At 40.5% G+C, this 18,490-nt stretch overlaps 1 protein-coding gene across 1 annotated transcript in view; it reads right to left on the reverse strand.

Moving 5' to 3' along the window:
- Positions 1-2,957: 2,957 nt before the first annotated feature.
- The window catches only part of HELZ (helicase with zinc finger), a 169,419-nt gene continuing 153,886 nt past the window's right edge, over positions 2,958-18,490 (reverse strand). The window contains 2 exon segments of the mRNA XM_047706136.1: positions 2,958-9,659; positions 15,578-15,830. Of these exon segments, the coding sequence (XP_047562092.1) occupies positions 9,325-9,659; positions 15,578-15,830 (588 nt within the window). The 3' untranslated portion in view covers positions 2,958-9,324.

Raw genomic sequence — 18,490 nt, forward strand, 5'->3', positions numbered from 1 at the left:
CAGAGGACATCAGTGCAGAGGGGAGCGTCTTGAAGTTCCTCTCGGATCAAAGCCCGTGAGCCGGCTAGTTCTGCAAGTGCTCGAGGGCCTGCTATGTCAAAGGCATACGGCCTGAAGGTGGAGAGGTCACAGGACACTGTCTCTGTCACCCACAAACTCACACCCCCCTGCCTGTGAAGCACACACTGGGATAGCAGAAGTGGAAGGCTCGATCGCATGCAGCGAGAAATGGGGGCTAATTCCAACTGCTGGAGTTTGCAGAGTCTTGAGCAAGCAGAGTGCCCCAAAGGGGAACTGGGGTTAGAGGCAGGAGTGCCGAAGGCATGCTCCAAAGTACAGAGGCAAGGATGCCAGGGGCTCCTCCCGGGGGGTGAGGGGGGGAATGGCAAGTGGTCTGATTTGGTCTGCCGTATGCGGTGCCTGGAGGACGAGGTGGGGGTGGGGAGGTGCCTCCAAAATCCAATTAATAAATTCAGGATGTCACGGCAGACCACCGAGGGCTTGTCATTAAAAGAGCACCACGAATGGGTCTGCTTCAGAGAAGTGAGTCTGGCTGCGGTGGGCAGGACGCACTGGGGCAGGACGGGGTTCTCAAACCGGAAGAAAAGGACTTCCGTCCACCAGGGGGTTGTTTCGTTTGGAGGATGCTCTGTGGGCCAAGCAGCAAAGTCCATTTCAGACCAAGGGACCTAGAGCCGCTTAGAACCACCCACGTGGGTGTTTGGACGCTTCAGTTCAACCAAGCCAAGTGCACACAGACAACCCTGCACCCAGCACGGACCCTCCGCTAAGCCAACTTCCTTCCCATCTCTGTGCTTGACCTGCTCTCCCTATGCCATGTTCCCACCATGCAGTGTTCATGAAACTGTATGTTCCCGCAAACTTTCACACTAATCTCATTCTCAGGCCAATATCCATAGAGCACCGAAGTGACACAGGGATTAACACCTGGGGGTCTTATTTGTGTTTTCCCACTGAAGACGGGGCCCGGCTTACCTCAACGAGAGCAGACAGCCGCTCGGGGAGTCCTCCAAATCCATTTGATTTATATGTAAAGAAGTGTTTCTCTTTCCAAAATCCAGAGATGATTTATGTCATGTCGTATCAGTGCAACTCAAAGAAAGCAAGATACCCAGCTTAAAAACTGATTTGCTGCAATGAGTAAGGATTATACATTGTCCTTCGGAGAGGCTGAGAGTCCTCTCCACTTACTTTTACAAACTCCAAGCACAGTGTAGTCAACTTAGATTTATGGTGCCACACTAATAGGATGTTAAAAATAAAACAGCCAGGGCCCACAACGTTCTGTGACCTGCTAATGCTTCTCAACATCGCATCACGGCCGATGCAAAGAGTTATTCCCCCCAGCGAAAAAGAAGACCCTGACTCAGGGTGATTTTCTGCACAGCCAGCATTTGGGGGTTCGGGGGATAGTTGGGATCAGTGCTTGTCACACCACTCTGTCATGTATTAGTATCACATCCATATCATATATGGATGCGAACAGTTAACTGTAGTTAACTCTGGGCTGCACAAACCCACCATTAACAAGCGACCTTGGTGACTCTTCCCGGTTCCTCAGATCTGCGTTGAATGGCAACTTCTCTTGAGACCGGTACATTTTGTCATTGCCCACTGGCAGGTCACACCTTAGGCCCTCGTAAATATGACAGGCCTTTGCTACCGCTGAGGTTCAAGAGATTTAAGTCAAGTCACAGGTTTCCAGAAACTGGTTCGAATTTTACAAATGAACACTGAGCTGTTACTGTGGCTAGTTTCATGGCTAGTATCATGAGTGAGGTCAAGGTGCTGTGCCTAACTTCTGGCAGACCTTGGATCCTGAAAGTAAAAGAAAGCAGGGAATTGTGGTTTGCACGCAATAAACCAATCTCCAAATTATTAAAAAGGCATTTTATTATAAATACATTTTAGTTGTAGCAGTAAAATATGTTTTGTTACCATGAATCTTTTAAGACAAACGAACCCCACTGAGACGTGATCACAATGTAAGAAGTGTAGAGCCCGCGCCCCCCACCCCAAAACGGAAAAGTTGTTCGAAGGAACCAAAGTGGATAAAGTAATTCCGAAACCAGGTTAAAAAAAAAAGAAAAGAAAATGACCCTCCCCCCGCAAAAAGGAAGAAAATAAAGACCCTGGAGAGTGCCTTTGGGGCTACTTTATGGTACAAAGTCATTTTCACTTTAAAGGATAAACTCTTTAAGTATTAGAATAATCATTGTAATTTTGCCAGAAATTAAGATTATTAGATGGCTGCACAAACAGGCCTGGGGAGAGCCTTAGACAGACCACCTCAGTTTTATGAAGCCTCCCTCTGGAAGACTTCCCAAAGTAAGACCCCGTATGGATTTGCTAAGTAACTGATTGTATGACATTAGCTAAACAAAGTTCAGATAAGAACTGTATTTTCTGAAGCATTAAACACACACACACAAACCTGTCACTAATAACAGGACCCATTCCAAAATGCAAAACCCATTACCTTTATAATTTAGAGGAGAGGTATTTTCATCACCATATTTACCTAGGATACAACTACTACATGTAACCAGTACCTTCATGGGTTCCAAAGAATCAGGTCAGATGATGGGCACAGAAAAAGCGGCTACAGTACAGTGTCCTATACACGGACCGACAGGAAGTAGGCACGGTCTGGATCTTTGGAAATCCAAGACCCTTCCTCTGGACGGGAGGGGAGGACTGAGAAACATTCTCAGGTGGAACCCACAGGTTGGGACTTCAACCTGGGAAGAGAGAGGTCTTTGCATACACGGCATCATGCAAAGCCAAATGTGAATCAGCCAGAGCTTCCTGTGGGCTGGACACGGACAAAGGAAACTGTGCTGAACGTGGACACAATTCCCGCGGAAGGGTAATCAAGCCTTTCAAGGAGGAAGTGCTGTGGTTGAAGAATTCCAAAGCTGTGCATTCTCTGATGCTTATCATGGGTACTTCTACACCTAAGTCATTCTAGAACTCTATTGCTTTTGAAGTACTTTTTTTTCTCCTTCTAGTATCTCAGTAAATTCAAAGCCAAACTAAAAGCCAGAGTCAGAGCCCAATACCCCTCAAGCTGCAGTCTGGGGGGAACATTACCAACGACAATAATATAGAAATTTTTTAAATATCCAAAGACTTTCTCAGTTTCTTGCTCAAAAATACCTTGCTCATACATACGCACCTATGGTTTATGAATAACTCCTGCTTCGTCGGTGTGGATCCCCCCAGACTGTTGTTGCAAACATATGTAGATTTGTTTTAAGTAGGGAAGGAATCAGAGACAATCACCAATTTTCTGCCATCTACAACACTTCAGGCTCCCCTAATGCTTGCTGGCAGGGAATCCAGCGTAACTTTGTTAACCTGAGAAACGCATCATTTGAAAAGCAAATCCTTTGCCTTCGAAGCCCCACAGCCCACACCCCCCCCCCAAAAGCTGTAAAAACCACAAACACATTATTTGGGGATTACTTATTGTTTTTAATGCTCCACATCACTGCCATCCTAGGACCGGGCCTCCTGTACCGTGACACTCGGATGGCTCCCTTTCACAATTCTCATCTCCACGTGTAGGGACCAAGACCAACGCTAAGCCCACCAAACAGATGCACAGCTTCTAGAACAAAGCCCAGGCTGCAGGGTACACAAAACCAATCTCGGCCTAGAAATGAACGAGCTCCTGCACCCTAACGCAGGAGAGTAGCACAGACTGTATTGGGGGTGGGCGATGCGGGGGAGGGATGGCGGCGGCCAACCCAGAGGCTCTCGTCACTCCACAGAGATCTTTCTCCATGAATGTTCCACTCATGACATCATAACTGCTAAAACCTTCTCACATGGTAAGTTGTTTACACTGAGCAAAGACATGCACGGTTAGAAAGACCATCGGATTTTCTCTAGACCAGCAGTTCTCAAAGTGTGGGTCCTGGACCAGCAGCATCAGCGTCACCTGAGAACTTGTTGCAAGTGCAAATGATGAGGCTTCAGCCTGGGATCAGAAACTGCAGGCCAGGGCCCAGCCATCTGTCTGTGTTTCAGCAAGATCCCAGGTAACTCCGATGCTAGCTGAAGTTTGAGAACCACTGCTCCTCCCTTCTCGAGCTTCTAGAATCTTAAAATAAGACAGATCTTTAAACAGATACTACTGGTGGACTTCTGTGTTAAAGCTATGTCATTGGCTACCCCTTCCATCCCCTACACTTCTCAAGTATCAAAAAAGGTATTAATGAAAAAATTTATTTGCAAAAACCAAGTATTTTTTAAAGTAATATCGATTTCCCCTCCTAGACATAGTTCTAAGGCAGGCAGTCACATGCTAGTATACAAAACGGAATACAGAAGAGGCCTCCTATATGAGGTGCAGAAATAGCTAAAAAGACACCCCAAGAACATAATGAAAGTTCCATAATATCGTTTAATGAACTCATAGAATTATATTTAAAACTTACTATGCTTTATGCTTAATATTTGTATCAAAATAAAATCTCTCTGTTGAACAAATTGCAAATAAAGTCTGGTCTAATACTGATTGCTGAAACTATACGTGTATGAATGTCTCTGGGTTTCCTTCACGCTCCAGTTTTAGAAGCTTCAGACAACTATATAACTGGGTTTGGGGTTTAACCGCAGCTTACATTACTAAGTCTAGATTCTTCTATCAGATCTCTCCCTTCAAAAAAATTTAGAAACTCCTGTGACTGTTTCCTTGAAGTTTATTCCAAATTAGATATTTTTTCCATCATTTCAAAAATTTCAAATGTTACATTAAAAATGTCTTATTTTTAATGTTTGATATTCTAGTTTAAAGTAGTTAACAATACATTTTCTGAACGTGTCTTATAAGAATGTTAAACGTTAGTAAGATTCACTCCTTTTAACAATGGTCTTGCGATTGCTAATTGAACAGATGTATGAAAGTAGTTAAGTGTGAATTTAGCAGCTTTACAGTGAAATCTCAGCAAATAAATACCCAACTTCAAGTAGAAGGGAAAGGCAAGACGCCCAATATATGAGAACTCTGAAGACGAGCATGCCACGTACTCTTTCATGACCGTATCTTTATAATATGATGGACATCGCTACGTGATATTTTGAACAAGAAATCATAGAACATTAGCCATTATTCCTAATTGCTGGGTAGTTTGTGGATCAGATGGCAAAGAGGGGAGAGGAAAATCAGGTTAACACATTTAATTCCAAGATTTAGGCAGACACGGAGGGTGGTGGTAGAAATTAAGGGTTTTTGTATTGTTGGCGGGGGCGGGGTGGGGGATGGCTCATAAGAAATGATGTCTGGTTAATCATAAAGGACAAATTACTACCTTTGTGGAGCTAGAAGGAAAAAAAAAAACCAACGGATGTAGCCTAAATTACATTTTAAGGCAGCAATCTGTATGTCTCAATATATTTAAAGTTTTAATCTTGTATTTTTATACTTTTTCTGGGACTCCCTTTTCAGAGACAACTCTGATATGAAACAATGCTATCTAACCGGTGTGTCTTTTTAAATGACTATTTCAGTAAATCTAATTTTCTTAAGAACAACAGCTGATATCTAAAGTTTAACTTGAAACAGTTTTTTCACACCCCTGGCTCTCAGGCAAGGGTGGCTCTCTCTAGCCAAGGTGGCTAGAGATACATTCTTCTATGTTTACAGTTTTGCTCTTAAGATGTATATACATGAAAAATATTAAACATGTCAGGTAACTACACTAGAGCAAGATAATACCATATATTAATTATCTCAAAGTGAGGAAATTCAGTTAGCTTTCTCAGCAATTTCAATGCCTCCATAAACAAAGAAACTATTTTCGCAAATGGGTCTTGGAGATTGCTATGTTTAATTAGGTAATGCTTATTCAGTGGGAATTCTGCTTATTTTACTTATTCTGCAATTCTTTGAACTGAAAAGACCAACTGATGTTTACACTGAACCTGAACTTATTCTAGAATCTCTCACAAAAAAAAATCACACAAAGCAGTTTGTTATTTCATATATGCAAAATGACCTGCATAGAAAGCCTATCTGTCTGAGGAAAGGAAAATTAAGGTCATGTTAGTTTAAATGGTCAATAATTAACTACTGATTAATCAAAAACAAAGCTCTGCTAAAACAATTTGGCAAAGTGTGTGCCAAATTGGCAGCCAAAACCCCTTTTAAAAACACACCAGAAAACACCCACGTTACACTGAATGAGTTTCTTTCTTCTAACCTTAACAAAAATTCATTTTTAGATCAGGAGAAAAATCTTGAACATAGATACTCTACAAGTGCTATCACCCAAAAGAATTTCTTTAAGGTAAAAAAAAAAAAAAAAGAAAATCTCAAGTAGCACTGAAAAAGTGAGATGAAAAAAAAAAAGATTCTGGCAAGAAAAAGGAAAACCTCAGAGTGATATGAAGAACAAAGAAGTAGAAAGACATCGTGTGAACAATTAACTTCACTGAAAAGAAATCTATTCTGGAAGAAAAGGAAGCTGGTAATAGTTGGTATCATCCAAGTGTTAACATCAAGGTTTCTTTAAAAAAAAAAAAAAAAAAGTTCCATCTCAACTCTAAGGTTGAACCCAGCACATAAGTTGTTTCTAACTCTGCTTTGTGGGTACTGGCTAATACTACCTAAGTAATACCCAGACAGCATGAACGGCCCTCAGAAGTCACGCCTCATTGCAAGAGAAATTTAGTGATTCCTGCAGTAAGACTTGCTCAGAACCATTATTTATGGTTGGGAAGATGGCATTAAGTGAAGCTGAGGAAGGGCAGGTGTGCTAGAACACGCACTCGAGGCAGAATCTAAAAAGGTAGTAGATGAAAACGATATCCGAATCCTTGACTGGCTGCAGGAACAGTAAGGAAATGAGGGCCACTTGGACACAGCAGACAGGGGACGGATAAGCAGCTATTATCTCTAGTGTTTTTGGAAATAACTGCTGAAACAAGGCTGCCACAACGACTTCGCAGCTTCCTTATCCAAAGCTTCCAGTGTCGGTGTATTTATGTAAAGCGGTGGGATATGCCCTTGACCTCGTTAACTATAAATACAAATAATTTCAAACTGATGCTTTTTAAAGGTTCAAGAACGGAAAACCGAAAATCAGGCAATCACTCCACAGCAAAGGATTATCTGAAAGCCCTGACGTGTGCCAGTTCTGTCTTCCTATTCTCAAACGCTCCCAAACATTTCTGCTGGGGGGTTGGGGGGGAGAGAAAATCATCACCATTGAAAAAAACGATTTCTCACAGACATCCTCACATCAGGGAGATCTAATCTTCGTTTGGGCTAGTCTTGAGTTTCGTCAGAGAATCGGAAATACATAGCTATGTGGCGAAACATTTTCTTCTTTTCTTGTGACTAAAGTTATCTCGAGCAAAATCTGACCTAGGTCAATGCGGCGGTCTGACATCAGCCAGAGAAAACTGTGGTGCTGGAACTTGCCGACTCTGTTTTCCAACCGTGATTTATACTAACCATTAACACGTCTGCAGTCGACACGTCTCCATCTGCTGCCTCACACGAGGACTCGTGGCCCCTGACGGAAAGCCACAGGCAAATGACGGGCACCCACTCTGAGCAGAAGGACAGATCGGAAGAATGGAGGTGCTCTTTGTTTGTCCTGCAGACTCGCTAACCTTGAACTCAAGGCATTCTCTTCTCCTAAACTGTCTGAGGATGATGGGGGGGGGGGGGCGCTGTAGCTGGCCGCCAGCAACTGAACTCCAGACCCAGAAGAGATGCAAGGAGTTTTCTGTACTCCTGGTCCTTTTCAACCCCATTTTAAAAATGTACTGTGAATACAGGATGGCCTATTCAAAGTAGTCCTCCAAAAAACTATTTTGGAAAGGATCATCGGGATCCATTGGTTCATTAGCAATGTTTTCCAACCTTATCTTATTTTAAAAAAAAAAAGTTATATTGTAGTTTCAAGATATCTCTGAAGTAGAAAAGTAGTACTACCAAATCAGGAAAACAATAAGGACATGCATTGTTTCAAATGTGTTACAAGACCACAAGTTTCAAGAGGGTAAATGTTTTCCTTTGGATTTTACCAAAGTTCATTCAAAACAATTTTTAGACTGTAGGATAATTAAGATAGCTATTTAAATTTTATGTTTTTATACAAGTTCAGTGGGGTTATTTTATGAGAATCAAAAGACATGAAAAACAAGGGTAGTTTTTTGCCCCAGATTTTGATGAATTTTGATACATTTTGGACAAACATTATATTTCTTTTTAATGATGTCCTCAAACAAAACAGTTAGCAAAATATTGGAATTGCCATATATAATGTCACATTTTAATGTAAACATCAAATAAGGTACCAAAATTTTTACTGGAGGGAAAAAAAAAAAACAAACCTTAAAGCGGTACAATTCTTTATACCACTGGAGAGGGGGGGAAGCCAGATTACAAACATTTACACATGCATAGTGAGAAAAAAAGGATTTTACTAAATTCACGCATTTTTAAAATAGTTATCAAGTCTACTAAGCACCAACAATCCTAAAAATTTTTCAGCTTCATGATTTGTTTAAAAAAAAAAACACACACACACTATCAAATTAACGTTAAAAACAAGCTTGAAGTATAGCTTGTCCAAAAAATAACTAAATATGCCAATGTTTTTTCATGTTACAAAAAACAGTGGCATACAAAATACACCTGCAAAGAATGCCTTTAACTCTATCCTACAGTGGATGGAGATTACAACAGCACATCATACATAGTCTAAAACTATAAAAGTTTTAGAATGCAGCATCTTGTCACCAAAAAAAAAAAAAAAAAAAAAAAAAGCTGATAAAACTTAAAGTATTTAGAAGATGCTGCCCCTTTATTTTAAAAAATTTTAAATGAATTTAAGCAAAAATAACATACATTTGTACATCAACTGGCCATTTCTGGTACAGAAACCCAGCATATGGTAATATTATTGAATAAATGTAAATGCTACTTACAATTTTTTTTCTTTTTAAATACATTTTAGACAAAGTTTTTTTTCTTTTTTTTTTATAGTTGCACAATTAACCTCTTAGCTGCTAGCTTGATGCAAACATATGTAACAATACACAAATTTAAAAATATTTTTTATTCTACATAAAAGCTGTCAAAAGACTCACGTCAAAAATGCAAAATAATGGAATAGACTTTTAAAAAATTAGTCGCAAGTCTAGCAGCAAAGCAAGTAAGTGAGAACATATTTAATATTAAAACAAAGGGAACTGTGCATCTATAGATGAAGTCCAACTATCTTAATTCTACTGATACAAACAGAAATTAAAACATTCTCCCTTGAGGGGAAAAAAAAGTGATTATTTAAAATAGGAGTAAAAGCCATTGCTGCCTGATGAGCTCCCCAGGCTAAGTTCCTGGAACAGAGACAGAGGGTCGCTACTCTTCTTGGCCTGCTCAGGCTGGGGCCTGGGCTTGGGAGGGGCCCGCAAAGCACTGGCATAAGACATGGCGGGCTTGCTGCCCCCAGAGCTCTGCTGGCTACTGCTGTTGGCCGACTCCACGATCTGCTTGTTGGGCATGAGAGGGGGGAACTGGCCGAGATGCTGCAGCACATTATAGTTGAAGGAACTGGACACCTCGAGGTTCTCAGACTTCAGCTGATCCTCAGGGGGTTTGACGGTCTTGGGTGGAACTAAAAGCAGAGAACAGTAATGAGGATTTGAGGGCACGCCCAGCAACATCCGTGCATCTCGTCGGCTCACGGTGTCACAACTGGTTCTCATCTCCAGGAACTCAGTGACAGTATAGCCACGAGGACGGACCACTTCTGCCACAGAATGTTGAAATCACAGCACATCTAATCAAATCATTAATTACACTTGCAAAAGAATTAACTACGTAAACAAGAATAGCTAACATATAAAAACTAGAGGTCAAAGCCGAAGGTTTGCTTCAAAAATCTGTTTTACATGTACACACTGTGATATTTATTATAGTAACTGCTCAACTTTGAAAATGAGAACATACATGTTCTTTCTTAAACAGAAAGGATCTATATATGTGGACTTCTGATCAAACAGCTCTTATGATTAACTTAAGTAAGAGTAACACTGGATTTCATTTCGTAAAGATTTTATTTATTTATTTATTCATTCATTTATTTATTTGTCAGAGAGAAAGAGAGAGAGAGAGTACACAAGCAGGCAGAGAGGCAGGCAGAGGTGGAGAGGGAAGCAGGCTCCCCGCCAAACAAGAAGCCCAATTCGGGACTCCATCCCAGGACTCTGGGATCATGACCTGAGCTGAAGGCAGAGGCTTAACCGACTAAGCCATCCAGGAGTCCCTGGATTCCATTTCTTAAGAATGCCCTCTTTTCTTATAATATATAAGTAAACACAGAATATGGTGGAGGAAAAATGGCTATAAATTTTTCTTCACATTTCCTGTAGGTAATTTGCCTGATTCTTAACATCCTTTAAGATTCGACTCCACTCTTCCCTAATTTTATTGTCCACTAAACCAAGACCTGTTTTTTAAACACGGCTTTTTTCAATATTTTAAAGGTTTAACTAAAGTAGGGGGAGGAAAATAATTTTCCCTCTACTCTTGTAGGTTCTTAGCTGAGACACCCCCTATATTAAGACAGATTAACAGGAGAAAAACAAACAAAAGTTTAATAAACATGTACACCTTCTATATACTGAGGGAGAGCCAGGAAACTTGAATAACTCCCTGAAATGGCCCAACCCAGCAACTAAAATAACATCTCCAGCTAAAGGCAAAAGATGTTGGGGGTAGAGGGCAGTTATGCAAGGTTACCAGGAAAGGCCCAGTGAACAAGGGGAAAAGTTGTTATGCAGGGTTAAGTTAAAGGGTCAGCTGTTGTTTTCTCCAGGTATACTTTCCAGAAATTTAGAATCCTCCTCCTCTTCCTGGTACAGAAAGGGAGATACTCTTACAAATAGAGATTTCCCTTGTAAATGTACATCTCTCTTACAAAATGGTAACTCTCACCCCGTTTTCAGAGCTTCTGTGTCTATAGTTTCTTAAAAATAATCAGCCTAAAATAATCGTTAACGCCAAAAAGCCCTACTTGAGGGTGGCAAATGCTGCCCCTCTTCACTAACACTGTACTGGATTATACATATTCACTGAGGATAATTTGGAAACTACAGAAAAAGTCAAAGAGGAAAATAAGTCATTCACCTTCTCCTCTACCAGAGATAAGCCTTAACCTGGTGTGCTTCTTCCTAAAGACATCATATAACACAGATATTTCATAAGTTATTTAGGTAACCTTTGGCTTTTAGAAATTTGGATTATATTCAACTTTTCACACCTTTAAATACTGTGATAATACTGTGATATTATAAGCAAATATTTCTAAATATTCATGACTATTTCCTTACGATAAACCCCTAGAAGTATAATGCCTGAGTTCCAAGGTATATACATAATTACAGCTTTCATTAACTACAGCCAAACGTCCCCCCAGACAGATATGCCTACATACACTCTGCCAACAATGCTTGCCCATTTCCCTACCCCGTCACAACACTGGTGGTTTTTTGTTTTTTGTTTTCAGTCTTAGCCTATTTTATAAATAAATATCTTGTTGTAGCTCTAATTTGCATGTCTTTTGAACAGATATTTATGGATTCTTTTCCCTATGTTTATTATTTATCTATTTGTGCACTGAGATGGTAAAGTGAAAATACATTTTTTAGTTTTAGCATTTCATTGAATCAACATGCTAATTTCATAGTACTACCTTAAAACTTAAGAAATTAATGAATTTGTTTAGGGGCACCTATGTGGCTCAATTCGTTAAGCATCTGAGTCTTGATTTTGGCTCAGGTCATGATTTCAGAGTCATGGGATAGAGCCCCACATTGGGCTCCATGCTCAGCTCGAGTTTTGAGATTCTCTCCCTTTCCCTCTACCTGCCCTTTGCTTGCAAGGTTGTGTTCTCTCTCTCTTTAAAAACAAATAAATAAATAGAATGTTTTTTAAAAATTCATAACATTGTCCAAAATTAGTTTAGGGACACCTGGGTGGCTCAGGCGGTTGGTTAAGAGTCTGCCTTTGGCCCAGGTCATGATCTCAGAGTTCTAGGATCAAGTCCCACATCAGGCTCCCTGTTCAGTAAGGAAGTCGGCTTCACCCTCTCCCTCCACTGCTCATGCTCTCTCTCACTCTACCCCCACCCCAATAAATAACATCTTTTTAAAAATTAGTTTAAGGGGCGCCTGGGTGGCTCAGTGGGTTCAACCTCTGCCTTTGGCTCAGGTCATGGTCTCAGGGTCCTGGAATCAAGTCCCGCATCAGGCTCTCTGCTTGGTAGGGAGCCTGTTTCCCCCTCTCCTTCTGCCTGCCTTTCTGCCTACTTGTGCTCTCTTTGTCAAATAAATTGATAAAATCTTTTTTAAAAAATTAGTTTAAGGGGTGCCTGGGTGGCTTAGTTGTTAAGCGTTTGCCTTTGGCTCAGATCATGACCGCAGGGTCCTGGGATTGAGCCCCGCATTGGGCTCCCTGCTCAGCAGGAAGCCTGCTTCTCCCTCTCCCATTCCCTCTGCTTGTGTTCCCTCTCTCGCTGTGTCTCTCTCTGTCAAATAAATAAATAAAATCTTTTTTAAAAATTAGCTTAAGCCACCTAACATATTTTTAGAACATTTCTCACTTGTCCATTGATGATATCACGGATTTTGTAAAACAATTACTTTTAAGAGCATTAGTTTAACAAACATTTCATGATGAATCACTAAATTCTACTCCTAAACCAAGTATTACACTGTATGTTAACTAAAATTTAAATAAAAACCTGAAACATTAAAAAAAAAAAAAAGCCAAACATTTCACTATAACAGTGGCCTGTACTAGCTACTATAACATATTTTATTGGTTGTTCAAAAACTTACTGTTCTTATTCACTAAGATTTATTTAACCATGCTCTCATTTTCGTGACAATATAATTAGAGTATAAAATGTTTTCAACTAAATAATTAATACTTATAAAATAAGCCCAGAGGCAGTTTCACCTAATGCCTATACACTTAATGAACCACAAATCTGAGATCTCTATTAATGTGACTTATCACACATTCTCCAAAGAAGAGAAACTGTGCTTTAACAGCATCACTAATCTGACACCCAATGATCTTTTTCAAAGTGCAGATCTCTAGCTAATCTTACATTTTCACCCAAACATCACTAGAGAATGTCTGATGAAGTATGCAGCGTCCCTGGGGCGGGGGTGGGGGGGGGACACCTCTGGGTATAAAGGCTGAGCAGTGTGACCAGCCTGCCTACGACCCCAGCTCCTGAAGCACACAAAACCTATCTGATTATCTTCTTCCTCGGCAGATACTCTCCAAGAGTGGGACGTGTGATCAGTGACAAAACAGGAACTCCAAAGTTCAGAAAAGTCAAAGATATAATTCTCTGCTCTCAGGCTTTCAAGTGTGGAGAAAATATGACCACATCAGACACAATGACCACTTTTAAATACCAAACCAATTCGATATGAACAGTTTTCTTTAACTGAATAAGTCTCAAACTTCAGAAAGAAGTTGCCCGCACGGGGACTATTTTCCCTCTGATATCCCCCTAAGGCTGCATTCCTCTAAAAAGGAATAAATAAATAAATAAATACTAATGGACAGGAAGTTGTGCTTCAGGAAACTCGTGGTCTTGAGTTCATTTTTTTAACACTTAACTGTTACTTTCAGGTAAAGAATACTACAATTTGTCTGCTAGTTATGACAAAATAATAACACTGTATTTGTGGAAAGGACCCCATAAAATGACATGTGCTTTGGACAGTTATTTAAAAACTTTCTTCCTTATCAGTTCAAGTCAGGTTTTTACTGGTTTGGGCCAAAACTTACCCTACAATTTAAGGTGGAAAGAAAAAAAAAAAGAGAGAGAAAGGATGTTGTCTTTAAAATAAATTATAATAATTACTCACCCATCAAAAAGAATGAGATCTTGCTGTTTGCAATGACACGGACAGAACTAGAATGTATTATCCTAACTGAAGTAAGTCAGTCAGAGGAAGACACATACCATGTGATTTCACTCATAAGTGGGATTTAAGAAACAGAACAGATGAACACAGGGGAAGGGAAGGAGAAATAAAATAAGAGAAGAACAGAGAGGGAAGCACACCACAAGAGGCTCTTAACTCTAGGAAATAAACTGAGGGTTGCGAGAGGGGTGGGGGATGGGGTAACCGGGTGACGGGTATTAAAGAGGGCACGACATGTAATGAACACTGGGTGTTCTGTGCAAGTGCTGAATCACTGAACTCTACCCTTGAAACTAATAATACAGTACATGTTGAATAAACTGAATTTAAATTTAAATTTTTTAAACTAAAAATAATTTAAAAATAAAAACTAAATTATAATTTAAAAATAAATGATAATAAACAAAACAACTAAAATTAAAAAGCCCTTATCACTGATTTGTAATTGAGATGTTTCTCAAGAAATTCAGGTATGATAATATGAGCGAATGTATGTCACACCTTTAAAATGATAAAGGAACCTCAGCAAAAACGCAGCTGCTTATATACATTGTAGGTATTCATGAACGTTTAAAAATTAAAATGACAACAATGTCTCTTGCCAGGAAACAAAACCAAAATCTTTCTAATGCTTTTGTCCTACTATGTCTATTGTTCTAAAAATATGCTTACATGGCACATACTCAAAAATGGGCCAGTTACAGAAACAGTAGATTCACATTCTAAAGATGAACAAAATTAAATTCAAATACAAAGGTTGATGCCACCAGGGCAGAAAATCATCCAACAGAGATCACAGACTTATTCGCAAAAATCAATGTCTACAGCCTACAAAGAGAAGGCTACAGGTTGGAGAACTCAAATAATACCATTTGTTTCCTCACATTTAATATTAAAAAAAAAAAAAGAGGGAAGATAAAAGTGCATTTACTTGCATTCAAGGCTAAAGACTTCAGACTTCACTGAACTATACAGTATAGGGCCATTCCAATGCCTTTCTATGTCTTTCTTTCTTCCCCCTCTTTAGTCTCGGATTTCTCAGTCCATCAGAATACAAGGAATAAACACAAGATTTCTAGATCTCAAAATGTTGGACTTTATTAGTTTCTCTCCTGGCCAAACTCTACTGTGTAGCAAACTGTCAAGGACTTTATTGACAATAAATCCTTAAAAACTGATGCTGACCCAACAAACTCCTCCCACCCCAATCCTGGGGAGAGGCTAGGGTGGGGGGGGAGTTGATCAAAAGCCAAAAAACAAACTTCTCCCAAGCAAAGGTGACTCTATTTAGAAATACAGTTTAAATTCCACGACTTCTTTCATTCATCCACAGGTCAAAATGATCAAAGTGATGAGCTCCCAGAGATAGATCTACTCCCCTTCCAGAGCATAAACATGGACTCAACGTAGTGCTGAATTAAATTAACACTGTATGCCTGAGACACACCCATGGGCTATGAGCATCCAAAATTATCCCAAGACAATAATGTCAACAGGGGCCGGAGGAGCGGAAGAAGGACTCCAGTATCCGGGAGCGGACAGTTACAACTGTGGTTTGAAGAACCCACCAACTCCATCTTACCGATCAACTCTCTGGGCTGAGCTGTCCTGCTGGATCCATTACACGGAATGTTCTGATAGGGGGTAGATGAGGTGGTGTTTACCCAGGATTCCGGGGATGAAAAGTTGAAAGAAGATTGGTTATTATGGTCCTGAAGCTCTTTACACTGAGCAAGACTGTCTTGAGGAGTGCTTACTTCTTCAGAACAAGGCTGGACTGAGCTAGATGAGATTCTTCTTTGGTACAAGGGCCGACCAGGTCCTCTGGGTTCATACTACACAAAGAAAAAGGGCATTTCGTAAATCAGTGAAACCTACACCCCCTCCCCCCTTCGGTACACAGCAATCGCACTGTATTAAACAGCAATGCTCAAAATACTGTCCTCTGTGACGATGACCCCCTCCCTACCACCTGGCCCGGAAAAGCAGCCTGAGCTCTGGACACAGTGTTCAGGAGACCTGGGTTCAAAACTCAGTTCTGGCCCTTAGCAGGCAGTCCTATGACAACACACGTCTACTTTCTGTTTCCTTATCTGTAAGATACAGAGCTCAACTACCTGTCTTTGGTTCTAAAACTCTATTGCCATCTTAGGTAACATTAGATTAAGAACGAAGAAAGGTATTGGCTCAAATTAAACTATATCACAGTCAACTGAACCACAGCCGCCCTGAACAGTAACCCATTCTCGACTTCTCTCCACTGCCAAACCTTCACAGCCTCCCGATTTAGTATTCCTTAGATTTGATGGCAAGACATGACTCCCCCAACCGCACATGAAGCGCTCCTGATTGGGCTCACTCTCTGCACATCCTTTCACATATAGTCTTCAACTGACACAGAACATTATTTTCTTCAAAAAATTCCTTAAGAGGCACACCTAGGTGGCTCAGTCGGTTAAGCGTCTGCCTTCAGCTCAGGTCATGATCTCAGGGTCCTGGGATCCAGCCCCGTCTTGGGCCACACTTCTCCCTCCCCCTCTGCCCCTCCCTTCTGCTCATGTGTGTGCGCATGTGCAATCTCTCTCTCTCTCTCTCTCTCCAGTAAATAAATAGAATCTTTCTTTCAAAATTCCTTTAGGGCACCTAGGTAGCTCAGTCAGTTAAGCATCTGACTCTTGGTTTCAGCTCAGGTCATGATCTTGGGGTCATGAGATCAAGCCCCGCAATGGAGGAGACAATTTCTTTCCCTTTTCTCCCACTTGTGCTCTTGGCCTCTCTTTCTCTCTCAAAAAAAACATCCTTTATACATTTGAAACCCAACTAACTAACTCCTTGTGTTTACTCCTCGCTAAACTGCACAGCCCAGATCCCTTTAATGCTCTCAACAAGAGCCATCAGCCAGCCATTTCAAGATTTTTTTACCGTTGCCCACAGACTCTCCAATTCCCTCCTGCCTCGCTGCTGTGACCAACACTCCGCCTCTGTCTTGGTGGCAAGACAGCATGAGGGGCGGTGAGGTATGCAGCCTCAGTCTGGAGCCAGACTGTTAGACTTCAGGATGCGTTTTACCAGCCAGCACTGTCACATGGGCAAGTGGCCCGACCTCCTGGGAACTTCGTCTGTAAACGGAGCTTCGTTACCCACCGGACCTACCTCTTAGGACTGTGGTAAGAACTAAATAAGTTCAGCATGCACAGCATTAAGCACTGTTCCTGGCACAGGGTTTGTTGTCATACAAGTGTTTTAATAAACATATAAAGATAAGGCCCCGTGTAGATCTTAAATGATGGAATGAGACTGACGGACTATCGCACTCCTCTCCCGCCTCCCCAACTGTAACATGTATTATTCAGTTTGTGATCACTATGGTTCTGAGGAATCTGTCTTTTGCCACTGTTGTTAGCAGTAATTGGAAATCAGGAACAGGAGATTAGATTACAAAGGAGAGAGAAGAGAGATGAATTAGCACAGTGATCACAGGATGTTTGCTGGGAATATAAAAGAGCAGCAAACTGATATTCTCAAGCCAACTAAATGGAAGACACTGGATATAAGCGCTGTGAGGGTAAAGTCATCCCAGATGAATCACTAGGATATAAGGCAGGAGGAGGGAATGGGCTTGGACTGTCTGCCCTTGTTCAGAAGGCAGAAAGGACAGGAGGAGAGCAATTTTCTCACTATTAAATGATGAGTTTGTTTCTTCATTTCTAAACTTTAGTTACTGGATGACGAAGGCAAGAGTTATCCTTCCATCTGGCTAGTTCTTTTTTTCGTATATCTTTATTGCTCTTCTGTCCTTAAGTATAATATCGAAATTCACCTTTAATTTTGCTCTGCTTTAAAAGAATGTTTTCAGTGATCAAGATCACTCTGAATGTGATTCCAGTTTTCTAGAATATAACTGCCACCTGTGAATTTAATCAGCATATTTGATGATTAAATTATGATTAAATTATGATGTTCAGTAGAATAACCAACCCTCCTAAACTGCTTCACTTTCTCTAGGGCTAGGTAATCCCTGAATGACTGATAACAGTAGCCTGTGCAATGTGTCTTCTTTATCAAGGGTTGTTACCAAGATCATCAGCTCCTAGAATCAAAATAAAGTGTTTCTTTGTATCACTATGCCCTGAGTATTTAGTAATAAGCCCAGTCACGATCTGCCAGGAATCACATTCTAAAGTCTTTACATGTGAATATGAAAATACAAAACTAACATCTGTTAAGGCCTCAGAAAGAACAGGTTATGATAATCAAATACCCTGGTGATACTGAACACTAAATAAACTTATATAAATTTCAGGCATTAGCTTTATAAGCCTTTTTGCATTAAATACTAAGCGTATGTATGCTGGTAGTAGAAACAAAATATCTTTTTACGATGAACAGATACACATAAACCGCAAAGCTTAAATGAGGAAAACTAAAAATCAGAAAGCGAGGGAAAGCTGAAATGAAAGGAGACAATACTCAATTAAGCTTTTCAGAAAATGTG

The sequence above is a fragment of the Lutra lutra genome, chromosome 16 (assembly GCF_902655055.1).
Source record: "Lutra lutra chromosome 16, mLutLut1.2, whole genome shotgun sequence".
In the NCBI taxonomy this organism is placed as follows: Eukaryota; Metazoa; Chordata; class Mammalia; order Carnivora; family Mustelidae; genus Lutra; species Lutra lutra.